Source organism: Ictalurus punctatus, chromosome 19, assembly GCF_001660625.3.
Source record: "Ictalurus punctatus breed USDA103 chromosome 19, Coco_2.0, whole genome shotgun sequence".
Taxonomy (NCBI): Eukaryota; Metazoa; Chordata; class Actinopteri; order Siluriformes; family Ictaluridae; genus Ictalurus; species Ictalurus punctatus.
Window position 1 is genome coordinate 18,557,258 of NC_030434.2, and position 24,809 is coordinate 18,582,066.

Below are 24,809 nucleotides of genomic sequence, written 5' to 3' on the forward strand. Positions count from 1 at the left end.
AAAGGCTGAAGTTGTGGTATAATTACTACATATTCAAGCATTTTCTAGAATATAAAACTAGTTTGTGGTTCTGTTCATACAACCGGTTGAACTGAGAACGGTCCAGAGCCTGTGAGAATGGAGGTGTCTGTGGGATTTGCCAGAAGATTCACGAGGCAAGATTTTTGTCACATATACAATTTTATATAGTATATAACCTGCGGTGAATTGAAAACCTGGCCTACTCTTCTTTAGACTGTGCATTTAAATAGTAAATGAAAAAATCAGAAACGAATAAGAAGTAAGAAATATATGTACAGGAATGTGGAGGGGGGAAAAAAGGGATGTACAATATGCAGTATGTTACATGTCGTAAAAATACAATGTGCATAGTGCAGCGTGCAGAGTGACTGGACAGTCTTTAAGGAGTCCTAAGGGATCTGAATGGTGGACATACCTGTGTTAGGGAATCTGATGGCCTGAGGGAAGAAGGTCCTCCTGAGCCTCTCAGTTTTAGCCATCAGACAACGGAAACTCTTGCTTGGTTGCAGCAGGCTGAACAGACAGCTACCATGGTGGGTTTAGTCCTTGATGATTTTAGCATCTCTTGTACTGCATAGCCTGGTGTAGATGTCTTGCAGAGCAGGGAGAGCAGACCCGAAGATGCGCTCAGCTAAGCGCACCATTCTCTGCAGGGCTTTGCAGTCCTGGGTTGAGCAGTTTATTTAGAACACTATATAAGAAAAAATAACATCAAGAAAATCAGACCCTACCTCACCGAACAGGCTACACAGCTACTAGTCCAGACTCTTGTTATCTCAAAACTGGATTACTGCACTTCACTACTCTCGGGCCTCCCAGCCAGCTCCATCAAACCCCTTCAAATGATTCAGAATGCAGCAGCGCTCCTTGTCTTCAACCAGCCCAAGAGAACCCATGTCACACCCCTCTTCATCTCACTCCACTGGGTTCCTGTAGCTGCCCGCATCAAATTCAAGGCCTTGATGCTCACCTACAAGACCTTGTCTGGAACAGCACCCTCCTACCTCAACTCTCTCCTGAGGGCTTACATTCCCTCACGCAATCTGCGATCAATCAACGACCGATGCATAGTACTACCTACTCACCGTGACTCAGGTCCCTTTCAAGAACATTCAAACTAACTGTTCCTCAGTGATGGAATGAACTTCAGTGGGGCAGTGGTGGCTTTGCGGTTAATGATTGGAAGGTCGGGGGTTCAAGCCACAGCACTGCCACGCTGCCACTGTTGGGCCCTTGAGCAAGGCCCTTAATCCTCTCTGCTCCAGAGGCGCTGTATCATGGCTGACCCTGCGTTCTGACCCTGGCTTCCTGAGAGGCTGGGGTATGCGAAAAAAAGAATTTCACTGTGCTCTACTGTATATGTGACCAATATAGACTCATTATCATTATAACTTCCAACCTCAATCCGGACCGCAGAATCTCTCACCATCTTCAAAGAACAGCTAAAGACCCACCTCTTCTGTGAACACCTAACCAACCCATTAAAAGAAAAAAAAAATACTCTGGCACTTATACCTCTACTCTGTGCACTTTGCTTCTTCTGGAACTCAATTAATGGATCTTGTATGGTAGCACTACTTGTATTGTTCTCTGCTTGATATATCGCTTTGCTTGTATTTTCTTATTTGTAAGTCACTTTGGATAAAAGCGTCTGCTAAATGAATAAATGTAAGGTAAGAGAAACAGTGGAGAAGCAAAGTTCATTGTTTTGGGATTGTGTTGTGCTGCAGAGCTGGTAAAAATAATAATGATAAAAAAAAAAATCTGTTGCAGTTACATGAGCACTGATTTGTGTTCATGCTAACAGTTAAGATAAATAAAGGAAGGCTTTTCCTTGGAATAATCCGGTGTTATTGGCAGTGCTTGACTCCAAAAGCACCAAAACCACAAAATGACTCTGGCGACACAGTGTCAGACACTGTGAGACACAGGTATTGATGCACCAGTGCAGAAATTGTGGTGCACACGAGGCTCAAAATCAATTCTGGACCATACTGTTTTCCTGGTTGGGGAACACTAGACACTATTCTTACTTACACTGTATCTTATAACCGCCACTTATGCCTGTGTCAGAGGGCACAACGCATCATGTTCTTTTTCTAATACAATGTTATTCCACATAGCTGCAATCTGGAAGTATGATGTTCACTGCCCTTAACATTACTTTTTTACCCCCCCTTGTACTTCAAACTTTTCTTAAAGGGAAACCTTCTTTTGTAGGATTCAAGAAGCTATAAACTGAAGAACCCTTAGGAGGGCTAAGTGGAATCATTTTCCAAAGAGTGTATACAGATGTTGACCAAGTAGCAAAGAAGAGAAAGTTCATTAGAAGCTATCACAGAGAAAGCTGATTTATATTTTTTCTTCTACTATTTCTACTACTACTACTTGCTGTGGCTCAGGTGGTAGAGCGGGTTGTCCACTAATCGTAGGGTTGGTGGTTCAATTCCCGGCCCACATGACTCCACATACCGAAGTGTCCTTGGGCAAGACACTGAACCCCAAGTTGGCAAGTTAGCACCTTGCATGGCAGCTCTGCTACCATTGGTGTGTGAGTGTGTGTGAATGTGAGTGTGTGTGTGGGTGAATGAGACACAGTGTAAAGAGCTTTGGATAAAAGCACTATATAATTGCAGACCATTTACCATTATTGTTATAATAATAATAATAATAATAATAATAATAATGTATTGTTGTTGCTAATAATAATTTATTATTATTATTATTATTATTATTATTATTATTATTATTATTATTATTATTATTATTGTTGTTGTTGTTGTTGTTGTTATATAAAATTTATTATTATCTAATTATTTCTACTTTCTTTAGCTGGTTATTATTAGCAGAATCAAAAAAATAAATGATTCCCCCCCACCTTTTTTTTATAAGTCAAGTGCAATTGTGTATTTCACATCCACATCTTTTCCTCTGGTCAACGGTAGTCAGAGGTTACGGTTTATAGTCCAGTAGAGATTCATGGTGCGGTGGTGACTCCCACTCCTGTGAACTCATGAAAACCTCAGCGTTCTTTTGTGAAGTAAAGAAGTAAAAGTGCTCAGTCTCCACAGGACAAAAACTGCAACTTTGTGAATGCAAAATAAGACTCCTGGCATGGAATATTATATTTTTTAGTAGCTGATATATGGCATTATAGGATTTTTTTTTTTTTAAAGGTAAGTCATAAACAGCATTATTGAATTTTTTTAAGTTAACATTTGTTCAACATGGAAAAGTACTCAATCAATAATAATTGATGCCTTACAGTACATTAAAACAATTGTTGCCAAATGTCATTTTGCTAAATGTCATGCATATTTTTTGGAGCCTGCTTAAAATACAATAACTGAATTGACCCATATACATGGCTGCTATTTCATGATGCTTCTTAGTGTTTTTTGCAAGTGAAATAACACTGATATTGGTTGCTAATTTCATTTACATTAGTATTTAGATCTTTTAGATTAAAAACAAGCTTGATTTTGCAGACATCTATCGTGGATCATCTAGACCAAGCATGTCTGACTTTACAGTTCTGGCTACAGGGAACAGGAGACATAATGAAAAAGGTACTTTTACAGTGCAGACCTTAAAACTGATTTATGGCACAGATTTGTCTTAGCTATAAAATATTATGAGTTTTTAATTGTTCAATTGGAAAGCTGTTTCAAATCAGTAGTGGTAGTTTTTCTGTGCATCGATAACTGCCAAGAGAAAATAATTTAGCACTAACACTAAAGACAGCAATGAGAAGTACAATGTACACTTTTAAAAAAAATAAAGACTTTTTACAGTAACGTCATAGAACACCATTTTATGGTTCCTCAAAGAGCCATTTTGTTGGTCTCACAATAAAATGAAGTGTCACTACATACCTTAACTGTTTACATAATGTAAACGTTCTGCTACTTTTATTATTAAAAGTGGACACTCTTTGTTTAAAAAATAAATAAATAAAAAAACAAACAAACAAACAAAAAAAAACAACCCTTTTTTGCCTTGTCCTTAGAGGTTACTGTTAAAGTTTCTATGAAAAACCATACAAGAGAGAAATTTAACAGAGAAGATATGGTTCCCAGTAGAAACTCTAGGAAAAACAAAGAACATCGGAGGAGCCATTTTTAAGAAAGTATTACCAACAAAAAAAATTGATTCCTTCTTATATACACTTAGAAAAAGGATTCCATTAGAGTTCTTTGAATAGATAAGCGTTTTTCAGTTCCTTAAGCGGTCCTACTGAAAAAGAAACCCCCAATGGAGAAACTGAAAAACATCTGTGTTTTAAATTGAACCTTTTCTCTAAGCATCTACAATAAATTAGATTAGTGTTCTGCCAGTTTGCCTTAATCGCATATTAAACTTGATTTTCTCTGCACCACAGAACTGTGGGTGGCCAACGCTCTAAGATATGAGACTGTTCAGTTGCACCGGAGGTTGCGGATTCTTGGCTTGCAGCAGCAGAGAAAGTTGGCTAGAGTCCGATGGGCTCAGCTGGAGCTGACAAGGACCTTAGACCGCCTTAGAAGTCCCAGACCTTCGATACAACATGCTCTGACCCAGTCTGACACTTCCTCCATCCGTCTTAGGCCTTTCCACCTACACAAACAGCTTCCCATGCAGTCATGTTGCCCCAATCACATCGTATGCTCCAGCTGTAACCTGCGGCTCAGGCTGGCAGATGTCCTCCTGCACCGGTTCACCCCTGGACTCTGGACCATGTATTGCCACCCGCCATCCAATGCCAGCTCCGGAGACAATGTCTATTGCATGCCGAGTTTTGTGGAGCGGAGGAACCTCTCAACCATGAATAACTCACTCAGATATTTACCCTTTTTATAGTGTACTAAAAAGCGTCCTGAAATATGCACCTCAGTGGGGTGAGTGTTACACCCAAGCTACATTTCAAAATCTCACTATCAAGCTTTTTAGTCATTCAGGTCATTTTGAAATGTCTAGTATTTAATCTTAGCCTCGGATGCTCCACCGACGACGCACAGATAGTCTGATAGCTTCTTTTTTTTTTTACACTTAAATGGCCACAAGCTGTAGAATTTTGAATGTTGTAATTCTTTGCAAATAGGAGTTATAGTTATTAACACATATATTCTTAAATCTGAAATGGACCAGTCACCTAATGTAACCAGTATTTTCTGTTCTGAAAATAACTTTAATAATAACTACACAGGATACAGTATAGTCATTATATTGAAACAGGTTCACAGCATTACTTCTTTAAATGTCATTGGAGAGTTTGGTTTGAAACTGTTCCTTATAATTAGCAGTGATTGGTCATTTGTAATGGTCTCTTTTCGATTTCTTTAGCGAGCAAAATCACTGAACTCTCTAGAATAAACTGCTGTCATTAAAAAATGACCAAAATGTCTGATCTTGAAAATGTTTTACTAGTTATCACAGCTTCACTAATTCTAGATATTTCATTATGAGTTGTGAACACTCTGGAGCCAGTAATTCCTTTAACTATAAAATACATTTCATGGACCCCCTCAGTACAGATTTATTTTATGAACATAATCCAATTATTCAAATATTAGGCTCATTATTAAATATGTACAATATTATATTGGCTATTATTCATTTTATTCTTGAACTTTCTACTGATATAACACATTAGGTCCAAGTTAACATCATTTTTATGTCTACATGTTTTGAGCTTTGAATTATAATATTTCCATTGCAAGCCTTTGGACCCCTGCTGGTCCCTGGACCCCACTTTGAGAACCACTGTTGTAGGTTATAAAAAGACTTGCAAGTGTTAAATCATACAGTAGGAAGTTGACTTCTCAGAAATTCTTAAATCAGTACAATATTTCACTTTGCAATTTTTTGGTTCTTGAATATAATCCAGTGCTGTCTCTTATTTTGTGCCATTGTGTAACTGTGTGAAAAGGCACAAAAAAATAAAATAAAAAATAACCCCAAAGCAGTTTCATGGCCTTGGTATGCTTCTCAGAGAATTTGTGTCTGGCCTTGAAGTAACCTAATTGTTCCTGCTGCAGTCATTATTTTCAGCTTTACTGCAGTCATTCCACAGTCTCGAAGTCTGTTTTCTTCAATGTTCACATGATGTTGGACTCCAGATTTCACCACTTCTTTAGACATTCACAAGCATGTGACAGAATGGTAATGGTATTCATTTTGTGTGTGCATGCATGCTGTTTTTTCAAAGTTGTGAACGCAATGGAATAAATGCTACCTCAGCCATTTAAACAAGGCAAACTCTTCTGAATACAGTAGATACTCTTCTTCTTATTTAATATTTTATAAATTCACCATAAATGCAATTGGCCCACAGAGATAGATGAATGCTGTCAATATATAGAGAGAGCAAAAGCACAGCAATAACAACTAGAATAGACATGAACATGTTATTATGTTAAGAAAGCACTGAAGATCCTTAATACTAAGGTTGGGCAATTCTCTACAGCTTGAACTTTATTATTCTTGGTGACCCCCCCACTAAACTTACAACATAGGAAAAATATGCTCTTTTTTTTGGAAATTCACACTTTTCAGCTTTTACGAATAGATTGTTATCAGAGATTCTATTGAGTATCGATCAAACATGATTGATGACTGAGAATAAGGAATAAATCAAAATATCATCAATATAGGAAATGTCATTAATGAAAGACTGAAATACAGTACAAATAGGGCATTGTCCAGGCCCTATGGTATTACTAAGTATTTGTAAATGCTGGAATTAATGTTCATTCACACTTGCGAGCAATTTTCTTAGTTAGTATACCTACGGGCCTGTTTTTGGGAGATGGGAGAAACTGGAAAAATGTGGAGGGAAGATAAGGATAACTTACTGTAATATTTCATACATGGACACAACCGCACTTCCTTCTTCTCTACAAACACTGGTTGCTGTGGAAGACTGGGAAGGTCGAATCTAGTTGTTTGGTGATTTAATTTTACATGGCTTTATGTTCAATAGATAGCAGGGGTTAAGGCCTAGCTCTAAGGGGTATGGAGCCCTTTCCTAGCTCAAGGGCACAATTATAGGAACAATAGTGGAAGTTGGGAAATTTATTCTTACTGAACAACAGATCTTGATACTGCAGAACTAGAACTAGAGCTAGAGCTAGAGCTACTTGAGCTAGAGACGAAGTTCTAGGGTAGTATGTGTGATGGTACAAGGTAATTAAGACCTTGCATCAAGATCTTGAATCTGTAGTGTAGGAGATACTCCTGTGATGGTGATCTCCAGTTTCATGATGTGGTAATCAATGTAGATGATCAGTAGATGAGTGTTGGCTCCTCCAAAGATGCTGAGCGATGCAAACTGATTCTCCAGCATTGTTCCAGAAGAAGGTTGTAGAGATGAATGGAAAGATCAGTAAGTTATTCAACTCATCACAGCAAGCTAATCTGGTTATTAGAGCTGCAAAAAATCTGTTCCTATAAAGTACTAAAAGGGCCGTCTCATTCCATCCACTATTTGAGCCAGGGTATGAAATTCGAGATCATATTCAGCTGCTGGACATGAGCCTTGAAATTGAAAGTAATAGTTCACCAAAGGTTCTCTCTTAATGGTGGTGATCAAAAACAGAGTGGAACAAAAGGTCAAATATTTTGTCACCTAATCACTCTAATCCAACTGTATTAGTCCACTCAAATGCATTTATAGATAAAAGGAGAATTACAAAAGCAATCTGGGAAGAATCTGTGCTAGGGGGTTGCAAGACATTAGGCTAGATCACTGTCATATTTATCAGGGAGGGCTAGTGAAAGGGGGAATGGCGAGATTACAGAAGATTTAGACTCTTGAAAGACATTGGATCCACATCCACTGGGAAAGTTACCATGTGAGTCCTATGACTGTGGGGGCTAAAGAGGTAAGATCTGATGTGTCAGGTTCTTTTCTGCAGCTCCAAGTATAGAGACCCATTGTTGTTGAGCAATCAATCTTCCTTGAGCTACTATGGTGAATTTAAACCTGCTGTCTACATCTAATAGCTGTCTTCTTACAAGCTTGGAGCAGACTAGCGTATACGTGTAGGTTCAAAATAACTCTGAGGATTGTTAAGAAAAATGACACAATGCAAACAGACCAAAACACAGTGAAGGCCAAACTCAAAAACACCAGGCATTAGATTCAAAATCATAAACAGATGTGACAGAACACTTAGAAAGGAAGAATTAGTATCAGAAAGCCAGTGAGCTGGAGTGATTCGTTGGCAGAGATGGTGGAATTGGAAGTGATTTCAGACTGGGGATTATGGCAATTTGAGCTCCTAGAAATTCTTTAAAAAAAAACTTTTGACAGTTTTGAGACAAGCCTTGGTACTTTTTTTTCCTTTTTATACAACTGACAAGATTGAGTTTAAAGTTGATTTATTTTTCAGTTTCTCTTTACCAGTGTAGTGGTTATGGGTCGTTAGGCTACTGTGAACCTGTGCCAGGTATTAGTAGATGGCCCTGCCAATGTATAATGGTGGCATTGATTGTTGAGGCAGTTATTGTCTTTATTTTATGAACAGGGTGCTCCTCTAGTAGCCTACTAAATGGTCAATATGTACCCTAATACTAATCATTGGAACCTCTAAGGACAAATACATGGGCACCCATACAGTAGGATAAATGTACAGTAAGCTATGTTTTCTACAGTTAAATAGTGATATTTGAAGGAGGGTAGTTGGATTTGTTGTCTACTGAACTAAATGCAACTGGTCTTTTAAATTCTAATCAGTTTTTAAGACGTGCCCAGGACTGGTTTGTTATGGTACTGTTTAAGCCTTAGAGGCTTACAATTGGTGAATAAAGAGATTAACCACAATACAAAGTCCATCATGCCCTTGGGATTTTCTATTTCAGCTAAAAGAATCTTGACAGTGTAGAGAATGGTTAAATTATGATCATTTTATTGGCTGTACACAAACGCATGTCATTGAACAATTGCACTGTAGCAGAAGTGACATTCTTTTTTTCCAATGATAGTCAACCACATCCCTTATATTTACACTAAGTTTAATAGATATATTTCTATATACGTATCCTTTGTACAATGTACAATTTTGCAATCAAGTGAAATAAGGATAGCAAACTAAGTCGCTCGGATTCAGATTCAGTTAAAGCATGCAAGTTTTGTGTAATAGAGACATCAAAGAAAACCACGGCGCAGAGCCGCGCTGTCTGTAAGCATGTCTTATTAGCAGCCAAAGCAGATAAAAGTCAAAGCCAAGACACAATGAGCAAGTTGTTATTTTGTCTGAAGAAGTTTGTTTTAAAATCCACTAACAACCACAATGGCCTCTAGTTTTTACTGGTCCTCAGTGATAAGTGTAGCACTGAACTACAAGACTATTCCACTAATTAATAAAGACCTAGAAAGACAACCGTTCCCAGTGTCCATCATATGCAATGATGACAAAGATCATACCTTTCTTAAGAGTTGATTATATGTGCGATATTGCTTTCACAACTTCAGTTCTAGCAGGAGTAACGAACGATAAGCCACCAAGAGATATAAAAAGTAAAAACATAGACTCCTTGAACTCGACTCCCTTTGTAATTCACTGCATGTCCATGGGTTTGCTTTTGTTGAACCTGTTGCAATACATTCTGGCACACATACATGAGAAAAACACAACATTTAACTGAAAATTGAGGATGTTGGAGAGGAAAAAAAATATACGATTGTCTTAGCTACAACAAAACAGCTGAAAGGAGTGTAACAATATGACATATATTGTAAGAAAATAAAGCTACTATGATTTCAAATAAAATAATCTTCACAGTTTATAATTATTTGCATCACGATATCATCCCTTTGTTAGCTACATATGAATAAACTCTTAACGCTCTTAAATCTCTTATTACACATTGGAAACAGGAAGATTAACCAACCTTCTCATCCAATGAAACATTCTAGTTTGTCATGTACAGCTCCTGATACATAAAATGCTAATTACAGAACATTCAATCCATCATTAAATGTCTCTCCATTTACTTTTCTTAAAAGTTGCATACCAACGCTCTATATTTTATGTGCTCCGTGTATAAAATACATGATATACTGGGATTACTGGGTTGCCATTACGGGTGCAAATTATAACAAAGATTAAAATGGACAAACAGACCATCGTCTTGGATTTCTTCTGATGCCTGTAACTTCAGATGTTCTTTGGATGAAGTGCCTTATTATTTTCCCTATACATTAATTACTTTGGGTTTCAGTATGTGGAAACACACATTCACACACCCACACGCACACACGCACACACATACATGCTGGTATTACAGTCCTAGGACAGTTTAACACTGACACCGAAGGACACACAAAAATAAAACAAAATGGGAAGAAAAAAAAAAACCTAACAAAAACACAAGACATGCATTTTGACAGAATTGCAATGACAGAATTGCACAATTAAAACAGCAACACTTGAGCTTGGCATCACATATAACCAAAGCAGAGTTGCAGACGTGGATTCGCAGTATGTACACTTCATAGAGTCTTAGTGGTACTGACCAGTGTGTTGGCATCTTCCTGTACATGGTTTTCGATTCGCAGTCCATGAAACGGTCTTCTCTTGCACAGTAGTGAGTCCCACACACTTTGCGTCCACAGTTTGGAATTTAAGAAAAGTCATCCTTTAACGACATACTGATGGAGTTCAATAGCACTGTTTTTATTCCCTTATTGGTTTCTTTTTTTATTACAAAATGTAAAGGCTGCAAATGGCCCATGCAGTTTATTGAAATAGAATATTCATTTTACACAACCTCAAGGCAAGGATGAGCTGCTCAGTTTTCAGTGTACTAAGCACAGTGGTGGTTTCATAGGTCATTAAAACTGGGCAGAAAGGAACTAGGACACGGAGCACAGGACTTCCTACAGCGAGGATGATGTGTTACCTAGGAGAGCACAATTAGCAAGGGCAGTAAGACAGACTGCTTCCTAACTACAGACCATGTCTATCGTTAAATAAGATCAGATGCTGAATAAAAAATCTTGCTGTACAAAAATTCTGTCGTATGACCCCCCCCCACACACACACACTTTTACACTGTTTGCAAACTAATTTGTAGACTAATCCACTGTTCCATACTAATCCTTATTTACTGCTACAAATAATGTAAACTCAAACAAAAGTCATAGCATAAATAAATAGCTTCTATATCATTTGAGAATGGCACATTGATATCAAAGGTGTACTCTAATTAGATATAGCAGATTGGTTCAATGTTTTCACTCATGAGTCTGTAATTAGAGCATTTTTGATTGACGTGTTCTTTATCTTGAAGGTGACTGGTGAAAGGAAAAAACTTTACTTAATATTTTCCATATCTGTTGCTGGACAAGTGGTGAGGGAAAGATAATGTGATGGAAATGCAGTGACTAAACCCCAATTCATGGTGTCCACAGGAGCTTAAGCAGAATGAAGATGACATCTTTAGTAGTAAAATGTCTGTTTTTGCCCAGCGATTACATGTCAGAATGCTGGTTAAGTGTTTGCATGACACGTAATGTATCCTGTGAAATGGCACATACGCCTCTGAAGTTTAAAAAAAAACAGACCTGCAACCTCTTGGTACAGATCAGTGGATGTCATAAGCTCACAAACATTCATCCTAGAAATCAGCCAAAGACACCAAAAGGAGGCTGCAATGAATCCAAAGTCGCACAGCAGGCCAAAATGGGTGAAATCTTGCACTGTATCAGACGCAACAGGAATCAAACGACAGAGCCCTTGGAAGAGGAGAGATGAATGGAGTGGATGCGAGTGGCCAGGGTTTGTTCCACATCATTGAGCACATCGTAGGAAGGGCCTGGGCTGGGGCTCTCAGCAGGTACCTCGTACAGGAGCTGCTTAAAGTTCTCCAGCTCAATCAGGAGCACCATGTTCTTCAGAAAGTAGCCTTCGATGAAGGTTGACAGCTCTGTGGCTCCCAGGAACTGAGAACACATTTTACATGAGAACAGTTACTGCATTCCCTGAAGTGTTCATAGTTCTAAAAAAATGTATTGACAAGTATGAAAAGATGTCTAAAACCTTGCTAGCTAATCAAGTTAGTGTGTAATCAGATACCAGCAGTTCTCCAAGGCAAGGTAAGGCAAGGAACCAGCTGAAATTCATAAGTAATTATACCCCCTATCTGTGCAAATTAATATCAGTTGAGTTAGTAAATTGATGGTCTATAAAAAGGCTTTTCGTTACCGAGGTGTCACACAAGAAACATCTCATGATGGGTTTGGGCTCTGTGTTTGACGTTTTTGCTCTAGCAATCAAAAGATTCTGAAATATGCATTCTCACCTTTGCATGTTTGTAAATGTCCACACAGGTTTCTATGGTGATGTTCTTGGAGCAGATGATCTCACAGTGTCGCTGGAGGGCCTCAAGCTGGAAGAACTTGGCTGCAGACAGGAGCTGCAAAAGAGACAGAGAGAAGACTTAATGACCAGGATATAGGCTCATGTAAAACCGTGGACAATAAAACTGACTAATATGGAGGTTTGTAGAATTAACAGTGAGGGAACAATTACAGCAATGGCTCTGAAACGTGCGCTGAATCTGACTGATGGAGACAATTAGGTAAAGTACATTTTGCCCTCTGTTATGGTTATAGTTATACTTTCAGGATGCCTAAAAATGAATCATGCTGATGATAAACAAAGATGATTCAGTGGCTTGGCTAGCATTAGCTGGATATCATAGCTTGAGAGCTATCCCCTCTTATGGCACACACTATAAGATCTATTGAATAAAGGGGACCTTTGAGAGGCAGAGGATGGATGAGGAGATGAATAATATGTAAAGTGATAAAGAGAGGAACACTTAAATAATACCTCCATGACTTCAGTGTTTCTGATGTGCAGTGACTCAGTGCCACCGCAGTACAGATACTGCATCACCAACTGCAACACACAGAACATTTAATGCACATGATATGCCAGGGCAATCTACAGTCCAACGTTTTACTGCATGCGAGCGTAAAAGCATTCCAACCTGAAAAATGTTGTACTTGACGTGACTGATTTCAATGCATGTGTTCTCTGCAGCGGGTCGATTGGAGAGCAGAGACTTAAACCTAAACGGTGGAAAAAGCAGGAGCAGCGGTTTACATGAAAACAAGCTTTATTGTTGCATTCTCTACAGTTTTATTCAGTCACTTACCTCGCTGATGCTGTGAAGAGCAGAACCTTGTGGGCATAAAATGGTTTTCCCTCCACCAGGAAAGTCACATCTGACATCTCTTTGTTATTCAGGAAGTGTGGATCTGAGGAAGAACCGTGGATATGAGGTTTAAACTCATTTAAACAAAGTAATTTTTCGGGTTCAGTGAACATCAAGACCATTACAGAGTGTTACATTGTAGGTGTTAACAAACAAGGACTATTGGCAATACCCATATCTTGTAATCCCTTATGTGCTGTGTAGATGGCAGTAGTGTTCCTCCGTTCTGAAAAAAATTATTTCATTTCACCTTAGGATTCCTCCCCCTCACTTTCTGATGATAAAACTACTGTTTTGCAACATTCTCCATTTCTGTGCGCCAAGAAAACGTGCATGGCTTATCAAACCTTATCAAAAAGCATGTATTTTTAAGAAAAAAACACCATGAGTCACAAATATAGGAACCCTAGACATCCTCATGAATAAAATCTAACTGAAGCATGATCCTTTTTTTTAAAGGTTCATCTAAGTGTTTAGGAACTATTAAGCACTCATCCACTTCCTGTTTCACTGGGGTATAAAAAATTACGTTACACATCCCATCCACCCCACCATTCATTCATTTTCCATAACACTTATCCTAAACAGGGTCACCGGAAGCCTGGAGCCTATCCCAGGGAACTCAGGGGAACAAGGCGGGGGACACCCTGGACGAGGTGCAAACCAATTTCTGGGCACAAATGCACACACATTCACATACTACAGACAATTTGTAAATGGCAGTCAGCCTACAATGCATGCCTTGGTCTTTGGAGAGGAAACCGTTGTACCCAGAGGAATCCTCCAAAGTATGGGGAGAACATGCAAACTCCACGCACACAGGGCAGAGGAAGGATTCAAACCCCCAACCCCAGAGGTGTGAGGCGAATGTGCTAATCAATAAGCCACAGACACAGAGGCCAAATTCCCTTAATCATTCATCAACATGGGGTAGATTACAGAACAAAGAAATGAATTGAGACAAAAGTGTGGTGACCTTCATAAATCAGGCAATAGCTATTATAAAATAGGTATATTCCTGAAAATGCCAAAATTCCCACTGTTAGGGCAATAATTAAGAAGTTTAAAACAACCAGAGGTGTAAAATATCTACCTGGAAGATGACACAAGTGTATTTTGCCCCAATTCAGTAAGGAGAATGTTAAGAGAGGCAACAATTTCTCCAAGGATCACAGCTGGAGATTTCTGGTGCTTTCTTTGGGTCACCAAATCTACAATTAGATGCCACCTCCATGCCAACACACTGCTTGGAAGGCATGCCACAACAAAAGGCCTGTTCTTTTCCCAACCTAAGCACATGGAGTTTGCGAGATGCTACGGGAACTGGGTTTTATGTTCAGATGTGACAAAAATAGAGTTTTTTTGGCAACAACACTCAAGGTTTGATGTAAAAAGAGGATGGTTATACAAAAAAAAGAACCTAATCCCCGCCTGCCGTTTTGTGGGGCTGTTTTTTCTCCAAAGGCACTGGGAACCTAATTAGGATAAATGGCATCACAGACTCATTTCGAACAAAGAACTAAACGCATGCAGTGGTGGCAAGAATTGTGCAATGGGATGCTGTTAAAATATTTTTTACTTTCTTATGAAACATTTACTTCAATACACTCATATTTTCAATGTGAGATTGGCCTAATTAACAACAAAGACATTTTCTGTAAGATGTGGAAGTGGTGTGGAAAATGCAAGTTTGGATATTCAGCATAATATCATTCATTAGGGCAAATCCAAAAATGCAAGTCAATTAACCCCCAGGGTTCAAAATCAAAAGAAAATATGGGGAACATAAGGTGCAGAAACGCATGATACGTAATACATAAAAGATACAAGGAATAACAGACCAATGACATGATGAGGGTGGAGACAGGAACAAAACCAAACCAAAACAAAGACATACAGAAAAATGTAAAAAGAAGCACATGTTGAACATGGAACAAATCACATGACACGTATGTAAGCAGTGCTGGGGAACCACGACACATCATTTTTGTAATATTTTTATGAAAATTTTTACCATGGTCCCAATAATTCTGGAGGTTTCACGATCACTATTCAATAAAACAAAAACACTGACACCTGCTTCTAGGTGAAACCCACAACTTTATGGAAAGCACAGGCAGATTTTGTAACTGCAACTGAAAGCAGATGGAGCAAGAATACATTTGAGTGAGTTTTTAAGTAGGTCAACAGTGCGTTACTTACCCAGTCGTGAGGTTTGTTTCTTTTTGATCTCTGTCAGTTTGGGAATTGGAAATGGTCCATAGCATTGGGTGAAGATTACAGCTAGCTGCTGGCTGATGACTTCGTTCTGTATATTACAGGGACAGTCACCAAAAAGGTACAATATCAAACATTTACAAGCCCCTACAAATAAACTGACAGATACCTTCAAGAGACTTAAAATATATTAGGCTACATTCAGCAGTCAATTCAATGCATGTTGTGAGTGGCAGTGGAGGCTGGGTGATTAAGAGTTTGGGCTACTGATGTAAGGTGATCAAATCCTACACAAGATCAAATTCTAGGATTGCTAAACTGCCACCTTTGGGCTCTTGAGCAGTCCCTCAACTGCTTAGTTGTATCCTGTCTAAAATTGTAAGTCACGATGGATAAAGCATCAGCTAAATGAGTAAAATGCCAATATGAGGAGTTGTAGTTCATTTATGCTGGTCATGTCAGATTTATGGAAATTACAAGATAATGCCTTGGAGATTCCACTCAGATACAGAAAGGAGTCGTTTCTATAGAAACGCACACAAAACCTTAACTTAACCTTAACAGAATATTGAAGTATATCACTTGCATCCTTAATAGTAGTATATTATTCTGTGGTATTTATACTTTACCTGTGTGCTACTGAAATCCAATACTTAAACAAATAGATATTATAATTATATGCTTAACTGCATTAATTGCAAATGAATGTGCTGAATTAAGTATCCATTCAAGTTCATTGAGTATAGAAAAAAAAGCTATTAAAAATCATGCCAATTTGTCATCTGCAGTGACCTTCTCATTCGACACATTATATTTAGCACTATATGTATCTGTCTGCATTTGAATATGGAAGGCATGGACTCCAACTAATTAAAAAAAAGCATGCTGAGGTAATTTTTCTTAATGTTAACTGGTTATATTCAACACAGATAGCCAGATATCTTTGCTAATGTCAAGTTTGACTAGCACTTACTCCAGTAGATAACAGGGATGTAACCTGGCCTGGGCATTTGGGCTGTAGCCCCAAAGATTTTTTTCTTTAGCCCCGAATAATTCTCAACTTGGAGCGGTTTGTCACTATGTAACAGAACATCAGAAAAAAAATTACGATTATAGGAAAATACATGGCTGACAGGTCTCAATTTTGCCAAATGCTAACTCACACAGTCAGTAATTGTGAGGGGGGAAATGGATATTTCCAGTAAAGGGGTTGAAACTGAAACAACATCAACAACAAGGTGTGTAAATGTCTACATGAGATCTAACTTACGTGAACATGATATGAGCAGAGCATAAGGACAGATAACGTATTTTGCATGGCACTGTAGCAGCTAAACCCATACAATGATAGCTTAGTTGTGCCTCCCCTTGGCTAGAAACACCTAACTAGCCTAGTCTCGTGTTAGATAACCAAAAAGTTTTAGATTTGATCAGTCTGTTAGTCCTGCTAACAGTGTATAACACCTGAGGCAAGTTTTATGGTAAATCCATCTTTTTGTCTGATCATGTCATCCATTGACAGTTAAGTTACAACAGCTTGCATAAAAGAAAACTTTAGGCTACTAGCTGAGCTAATAACATTGAGCTGGAGAATTGACCATTTTTAAACATTTTCTGATGGAAATCTGGGCTCAGCCCTGGATGATTAACAGTCAAGCTAACGCTCCTGGTAGCTAACATGATTGAGCTAGGCAAATTCTAGCTAATGAATGGATATTGGTTATTTTTAGGATATTTTACTTCTCATTAATTTGTCAGCAAACTACACAGCATAAACCATGCACATGACCAGTGAAATTACTGAGATTGAGATTGAAAGTGGCTCTGGATAAGGGTGTTTGCCAAATGACATAACTGGTCTTCTATTTTAACTAAATAAAATTTTGACACATTATCTACTGTATTCTGTCACTACGGTATAATTTCTCAATACTTTTTCCACCCTTGCTAAGTGGTCACTACTAGAAAACAGTAGTTGACTTTTGATACATAGACTAATAGAGTTATATCCTCTCATTATACTCCTGCCTGCTTTAACTGTGAAAGCCGATTTTTTCCCCATGTTTGTTTGTAACGTGACTTCACAGTTTCACGTGGGAGCTTGCGTAATAGTCCATGTTCCCAACTTGTAATTATGATTTCAACAAAAGTGTGAATGCAAGCTGAAAGTACATAATTACAGTAATTCTGACATATTGTGCGATATTAACACTATATTTGTGCACGTTGAACCACTGAATGGACTTGACACATGAGTGATGAAGAATGGGCTAAAAACAGACGTCAGTCATTGTTGTTCAAAATTCTGAATTTAACAAATGTTTTTTTTCCTGCACAATATCGACTCTGGCAAAAAGCAGTGTTAATTTCAGTGCTGGTGTCTGAGTTTCACCCTGAAATTGATCTTCTGGAGCAAAGGATGGATAGCCATTTAAGAAGAATATTACATATAAAAATATGACACTGTGAAATAACTGCATGGATCATCCACACTTATGCCGCAACTCCCAACAGCAGCCATTGTGTTTTTCTTACCTTTAACAGACAATGTGAGGAGAAAAAGCAAAAACAACAACAACAAAAACCTAAGCAAACAAAACGGTAAGAGTGAGCATACAAATACTATGTGCTTAATAGAAATCACAGTGGTGAGACTATATTGTGCAGAAAATGTTAGCTTTATTTCATTTAGCCCGTTTCCTTAATTATTATTAGAATCTGCTGTACACTACTGTGTCATCAAAGTGCTATTTTTAAATCTGGCAACCAGTTACTGTGGGTGGATTCCAGATTCCTAAACTGAGACAAATTAGCATAAATGGCAAACAAATGCAATTATCATGGTTATGACTATTCATCAATATAAACCTAAATATATTTCCAATATGTTTGGTTATTATTCAGTGCCTATCTCAACCTTTCCCATTCCTATGTTAGTGAATGGGACAGTTGGCAATCAATTATAAAGCTCCACAAATTTGGGGGGGGGATATTATTCTGTTGTATTTACAAGTTGATCCTGATATCTTTCCTTATGATAAATGTATTCTATAGGATTTACTTGAAAATAAATAAAAAGTAAATGGCAGATGAGTCTCATGAACACGCACACATTCTTTCAAACACACACCTAAAGCTCTTGATAGTTCTATATCAAAGACATGGTTTTTAATAAAAATTGACTGTCAGTAAAAAATTGCTAGCAAAAAAAAAACCCAAACTGTTTCAATATTTTTAACATTGTCTCTTGCCTTTATACCATTCCATATTGCAAGAGATTGTGTCATGGTTTGACCCAAAGAGCACTGAACTACATTTCCCATCAGCCCCAACACGTCATGTTCTCAATCACTCGCACCTGTGTCTCACTCTGAATAGCACCATTATATAAGTCCCTGTGTTGCAGAGTCTGGTTGTCAAGCTTTTATTGTTTTTGTGTTCATGTACTGCTGTGTGTACCTTAGTGTCTATCATAGTCTGTATGTTTTGCCCTGTGTCTCTAGTTCAGGTTTTTGATCCTTGTTTTCAGTGTTTTTGATGTTTGTTTGCATGGTTCACTACTAAATGTGTACTTGCATCCACTGCTGCAGAATCCCCATTCCTGACCGTCCCAGACAGATAGTATATACGTATTTCACTCAAAAATTCCTTATGTATTTCTGCTATATCAGACTGCCTGCCAATTTTTTGTGCTTAAAGGCAGGGCTTTTGAAAAACTAATGCCTTAAGAACTCTACTTAAAGGAAAAGTTCACCTTATTTCACGTTTGAGCAGTTCTAAGTATTTATTCAGTGATTTCTAGTCACTTCATATAGTTTGTCAATTGCTTAAATAATTTGTTAAAATTAATTAAAATAATTTTAAAAAATGCCCCAACCACCACTACTCCCATTGGACTCCATTCAATTGCAAAATCCATTATATACACATTGCACACACATGCCTTGGCTGACACAGACAAAAATGTTCCTTGTAATGACTTTGTTGACATTCTTGTTCAGGAAAAGGCTTTCTGAGGAGGCTAAAGCGATTAGTTGTTTTAACTGCCTTTGCACGCTTGAATCATACAAATGTATTCATCTGCTGTGTTTTTGTTGCTCAAAGGTGGAAACCTACAGGTCATTACAATAATGTGAATTGGCTCCTCAGAAAAATAAGCTGAGGCCTTGTGTTTTCACCCAGAAGTTGCTCAAAAAAAGTGATCTACTACAGATTACTAATTACTACTTTAAAATTACAATTAGATTACATTACTGATTACTGCATTTAAAAAGTAATCAGATTACTAATTACATTACTTTCACATTAATTTCAAAATCTACAATCAAACCTACAAAAATACACTACAAAAAAGTTGGATTTATCACAAAACTTGCAGATAAAATATAAAACTTTCTAACTAGACTAGTTTGATGTTGCTAGCCAAGGGGAGGCACAACTAAGCTATCAGTGTATGGGTTTAGCTGCTACAGTCCATCCAGAGTACATTATCTTTCCTTATGCTCTGCTCATATCATGTTCATGTAAACTGGAACTCATATAGACATTTACACGCCTTGTTTTCCTGCTCAGAATCTGAGGATGTTACTGTTTCAGTTTCAACCCTTTTACTGGTTTAAAAAAATAAAGAAAGAAAGAATTGAGACACGTGTGTTTAGACGTATTTTCCTGTAAACGCTGTATTATTGGTCTCTGTTCACTGAAGACATAAAATTACAACACCACCGTCTTCTTTTATTGACGTTCCATTACGTAGAGTCAAACAGTTCCAAGTGGATATTTATTCTGAGCTAAAGAAAAAATCTTTGCGGCTATAGCCCTCAATGCCCAGGCCAGGTTACACCCTTGGCAGCCATGCAAAACATGATTTATTTTACAAATGCATTTTACTTTATATTGTTTTCTTAACAATATATTTGTAACACTAGTAACGTAAATTTATTGAACTCAGTAAGTGTAATCAAATTATATAAATTTAAAATGTAATGCGTTACATTACTGTGTTATCAGAAAATTTATCGAATTATCATTCGAATAGAGTAACGCGTTATACCCAACTCTGGTCACAAGTATGTATTACTTTCCCTGAGTAGCTAATAACATATTTTTTTTAACTTAAGCTGCTGTCTCAACTGTCTCATTGTGAGCGTTCTTAAAATGAATAATGAATCATTCACTGCACATCCATGCACATGCTGCATTGACATTCAGTGAAATATTTCATGCGAAATGATGTACTCAGAGGAGTAAGTGTGAACCTTGCTGGCCCGGAGGATCTGGAACATAAGCGGTAGGCCATGTGTGATGAGTTCTTCAGTGTACTCGTCCTCCTGGATGCAGCTAAAGTCTTTAAGCAAGCCCTGGATCAGCGGCCGTCGCTGCTGCAGAAAACATGTCTTCAGAGACTCCAGCCATGTGTGCAGAGTCCACGGTACACCTACACACATGACCAACACTCATCTGTTACTCCATGGCATCTATGCAGCTCAGAAATCAGTGCCACCCCTTGTTATTTATCTTTGCCTACTACTGTACTAAATCAGTACTAACCCATGCAGTGACTGTCTTTGGTGGGAAATGAGGCAGTGGAGGCATGCAGTACCCAAAATAAATGAGAACTAATAGGCTGCAGATGTGATGGCAGTCGTGCAGTGTGGTTACTAACCCAAGCTGCGGATGTCTATGGTAATGTCCACATGGCCGTGTTCGGCGCTGTGGTACATGGCCTCTCGGAGGGCCCTCAGTTTCGCCTTGCCTGTGCGCAGGGTGCCCTCCGAGTGGCTTGTTCGTTTCTCCCCGCCAGCCTCTGAGCCCTCAGCCAGGATCTCCTCTAGAGACATCATGTCGCCTTTGTCCTTCTCCGACTGGGACAGAAGCTTCCGGAAAACGTTCCTGCACAAACACATACTTTCTTAGCCTCTTCTGATAGTCCTAATCACTCATACAGGAGTAAATGTACAGTAATGAAAGCCACATTATGCCAAAATGCAATTACTGCGATAGGGGAAATTATTAATGTACTAACATTAACTTCTAAGAACATTTGGTTAATGCGAGTGCTGTGACAGTAATGCACCATTACATGTACACATTCATAATATTTCATATCCCCACTCGTTTCGCTTAGCTATCCAGCTCGAAATGATGAACACAGGGCTGACACAATGTTCTTACCAATAGAAAGATGAGCTCGGAGTTTAAAACTGTAAAATAGAATGTGCATTTTCAAAAGATGTCGAGCCCATTAATATTTATGACTCATTTATCAAGAAACAAAAATAATTTTTTGCACATTTTACCGCCGTCTGCTCTGGGGCATGATTATAACTCAGTAAATGTACACTCTGTCTCTGAAAATGCCTGGTTCAATTCACGCAAAGCAACAAATCAACATAAGTCTCGTTGTCTCCGATGTCTCAGGGGCTTGAAGCAGGTTTCTTAATCTTGGCTCAGGCTGCAATAAAGTTCCAATCCAAATAGGTCTGACTGACTGCCTTAAGATTGCAATGAAAAAGCCGGACGTCTAATGCATTTGATTCTTGGTTAGAATTGTTACGGTGAATTTCAATAAGCCTTCATTATGCAGTGCTGAGCCTGGGTGCGAGTGAAAGAGTGGGTGTCCACATTCATGCACTTTACAGTTCCTACGCATTGGGAACGATATTTCTGGAGATGCATTTTACCCAGTTCTGGTAGAAAAAAAAAACAAACAGCTGTTTTAATACAGTTGTTCCCAAAAGTTCATATATCCCTAGTAGAATCTAGTCAAATCCCATGTGTGTTTTTATTTAATACTGTCCTGAATAAGCTATTTCACATAACAGATGTTTACATATAGTCCACAAGTCAAGATAATAGCTGAATTTATCAAAACGACCCCGTTCAAAAGTTTACATACCCTTGATTCGTTACCTGGATGATCCATGACTGTTTTTTTGTTTTGTGATAGTTGTTCATGAGTCCCTTGTTTGTCCAAAGGAGTTAAACAGCCCACTGTTCTTCAGGAAAATCTTCCAGGTCCTGCACATTCTTTATTTTTCCAGCATCATTTGCATATTTCACCCCTTTCCAACAGCGACTACATGATATTGAGATCTATCTTTTCACACTGAGGACGACTGAGGGACTTGTACACAACTATTTCAAAATGTGTGAACATTCACTGATGCTCAAGAAGGTAACACGATACATTAAGAGCCAGGGGGGTGTTAACTTTTGAACAGGATGATCTGTGTATATTGTTATTTTGTCTTCTGAAAATCTTGTTGCACTTATGTTTTACAAAAAGAACATGACTGATGCTATGTGTAGAGTTAGAGACCATATATACACTGGAATGATGTAATATTTTCATGTTTGTGCTGTTTTAAACTCCCAGTTATGTCCTGGGTCAATTTAACATGGCACAGACCCAATGGAAGAAAAAATGTCAGGGCTGCAGAAGCGTTCATTGCATTCAAAAACATTAACCTTTGCTCATTGTGTATGTTTTGTGCTGTTCTTAAATGAACATTCTCCATTGTTTTAAAAAGAAAATCTCCCTGCAAAATCATATGTGTATTCTAATGAAATGATAATTAAAGGACTCTATTTTGACTCGCGGCAGCACTGCGTCCCAGCTTCATTCAGGATTTTGACAGCACGTCCAGAGAACTTTTCTGATCTTTCGACAAACCCCCAAACTGAAGTAAATCTGAACCGTTCCCTTATTTGGGAAAGACAATGGTGTTAAATAGTGGCATAATACATAGTTAACTGAGTTGAAAAGGTTGTGCTCTGCAAATTGCTTTTTGTGGTTAGAAAATGTGAATGAATTACTTCTTTTCAGTGTGTTCCAGTGTTTCCAGGACATAGTGGTAGGGCTCACACACACACACACACACACACACACACACACACACACACACACACACACACACACACACACACACACACACACACACACACACACACACAAACACACACACACAAACACCTTCTGGTATAGATCACTCTGGTTTAAATCCGAATACGAAAATAGATATGATTGTTTTGAGCACTTAGGAAATACAGATGCAATGAATGGCACTGTGGCATTCCATTTCGGCCCCAATTCCAAATATTTTGAGCACTAAATAAATATAGATACATATATTGGCATTGAGTATACACCCCTAATTCATTATGTTGCAGTGGTGGAATACACATGTGTTGTGTATGTGTGTCTTACCTGTGCCCATGTGATGCAGCGAGGCTGTATGAGTTCATATCCCCTAAAGGAGCCGAAGTAATGCCATTGCGATATGTGGTTCCAATTAAGGGGTCTGCTCCCCTCTCCAAAAGTAGACTGACCAACTCAAAATTACCTATAAACATTACAATGAAGAAGTACATACATTTTATTCAACTATTCCATCTACAAAATTATTACTCATACCGAACATCCTTCCAACACACTCAGTATTGTTTGTCTTGATAGTATACAACTGTAGAAGAATAATCACTTATAATCCCATGATTTGTAATGATTTAAAATCCCACGGTCACCCAGAAGAAGTTTCCATTTTGTGTCTGGTTCCTCTCATGGATTTCTTCCTGACGTCATCTTTTCAAAATCTAAATTTCTGGAAATCTACTTTGTGATAATGTCTATTTTAAAAAGTGACATATGAATAACATTTAAATCTTTTTTTTTTTTATTACAACTCTACTATTAAACACATACAGTTGCAATCAAAATTATTCAACCACAACCACAAATCAGGTTTACTGTCAAAATGTACAGACTTTCAGCTGTTGATGAACAAATCATACAAAATCAATTGACATAGTTCAACACAATGAATGCTTCAAGTGGTTTCCCCAAATTCAACTGAAAATGCAACTTATAATGACTTCTCCAGTCTCAAAATTATTCAACCCCTTCATGGCACGCATCTTTAGTACTTAGTAGCGCACCCTTTTGCTGTTATGACCTGCTGCAATTGAGATGCATAGCTTCTGGCAGCGTTCCTGAGGAATCTTAGCCCATTCCTCATGAGCAATGGCCTCCAGTTCAGTAATATTCTTGGGTTTGTGGGCTGCAATCGCCTTCTTCAAATCCCACCAGAGATTATCTATGGGGTTCAAGTCAGGTAACTTGTAGAATCTTCCAGGACTTCTGAAACCAAGCCTTGGTGGAATTTGAGGTATGCTTGGGATCATTGTCCTGTTGGAAGGTTCAATGACGCCCAAGCTTCAGCTTCCTCAAAGACATGACGTTTTCTCCTAGGATTTTCTGATCCTTCAATGAATCCATTTTGCCTTCCACACGCTGCAGGTTTCCAGTGACAGTGGATGCAAAGCAGCCCCAGAGCATCACCAATCCATCCCCATGCTTGACTGTG

The 24,809-nt window shown here is 38.3% G+C and overlaps 1 protein-coding gene across 3 annotated transcripts in view; it reads right to left on the bottom strand.

The window, feature by feature from the left end:
* Window positions 1-9,719: 9,719 nt before the first annotated feature.
* btbd11a (BTB (POZ) domain containing 11a) overlaps window positions 9,720-24,809 on the bottom strand; it is a 209,982-nt gene continuing 194,892 nt past the window's right edge. For all 3 annotated transcript variants that reach the window (XM_047162391.2, XM_017494659.3, XM_053688480.1), the window contains 9 exons: window positions 23,654-23,789; window positions 21,110-21,336; window positions 20,703-20,881; window positions 15,430-15,535; window positions 13,168-13,270; window positions 13,000-13,081; window positions 12,840-12,908; window positions 12,307-12,420; window positions 9,720-11,947 (listed from right to left, as the gene is read on the bottom strand). In XM_047162391.2, the coding sequence (XP_047018347.1) occupies window positions 11,726-11,947; window positions 12,307-12,420; window positions 12,840-12,908; window positions 13,000-13,081; window positions 13,168-13,270; window positions 15,430-15,535; window positions 20,703-20,881; window positions 21,110-21,336; window positions 23,654-23,789 (1,238 nt within the window). In that variant the 3' untranslated portion in view covers window positions 9,720-11,725. The remainder of the gene's footprint in view (window positions 11,948-12,306; window positions 12,421-12,839; window positions 12,909-12,999; window positions 13,082-13,167; window positions 13,271-15,429; window positions 15,536-20,702; window positions 20,882-21,109; window positions 21,337-23,653; window positions 23,790-24,809) is intronic.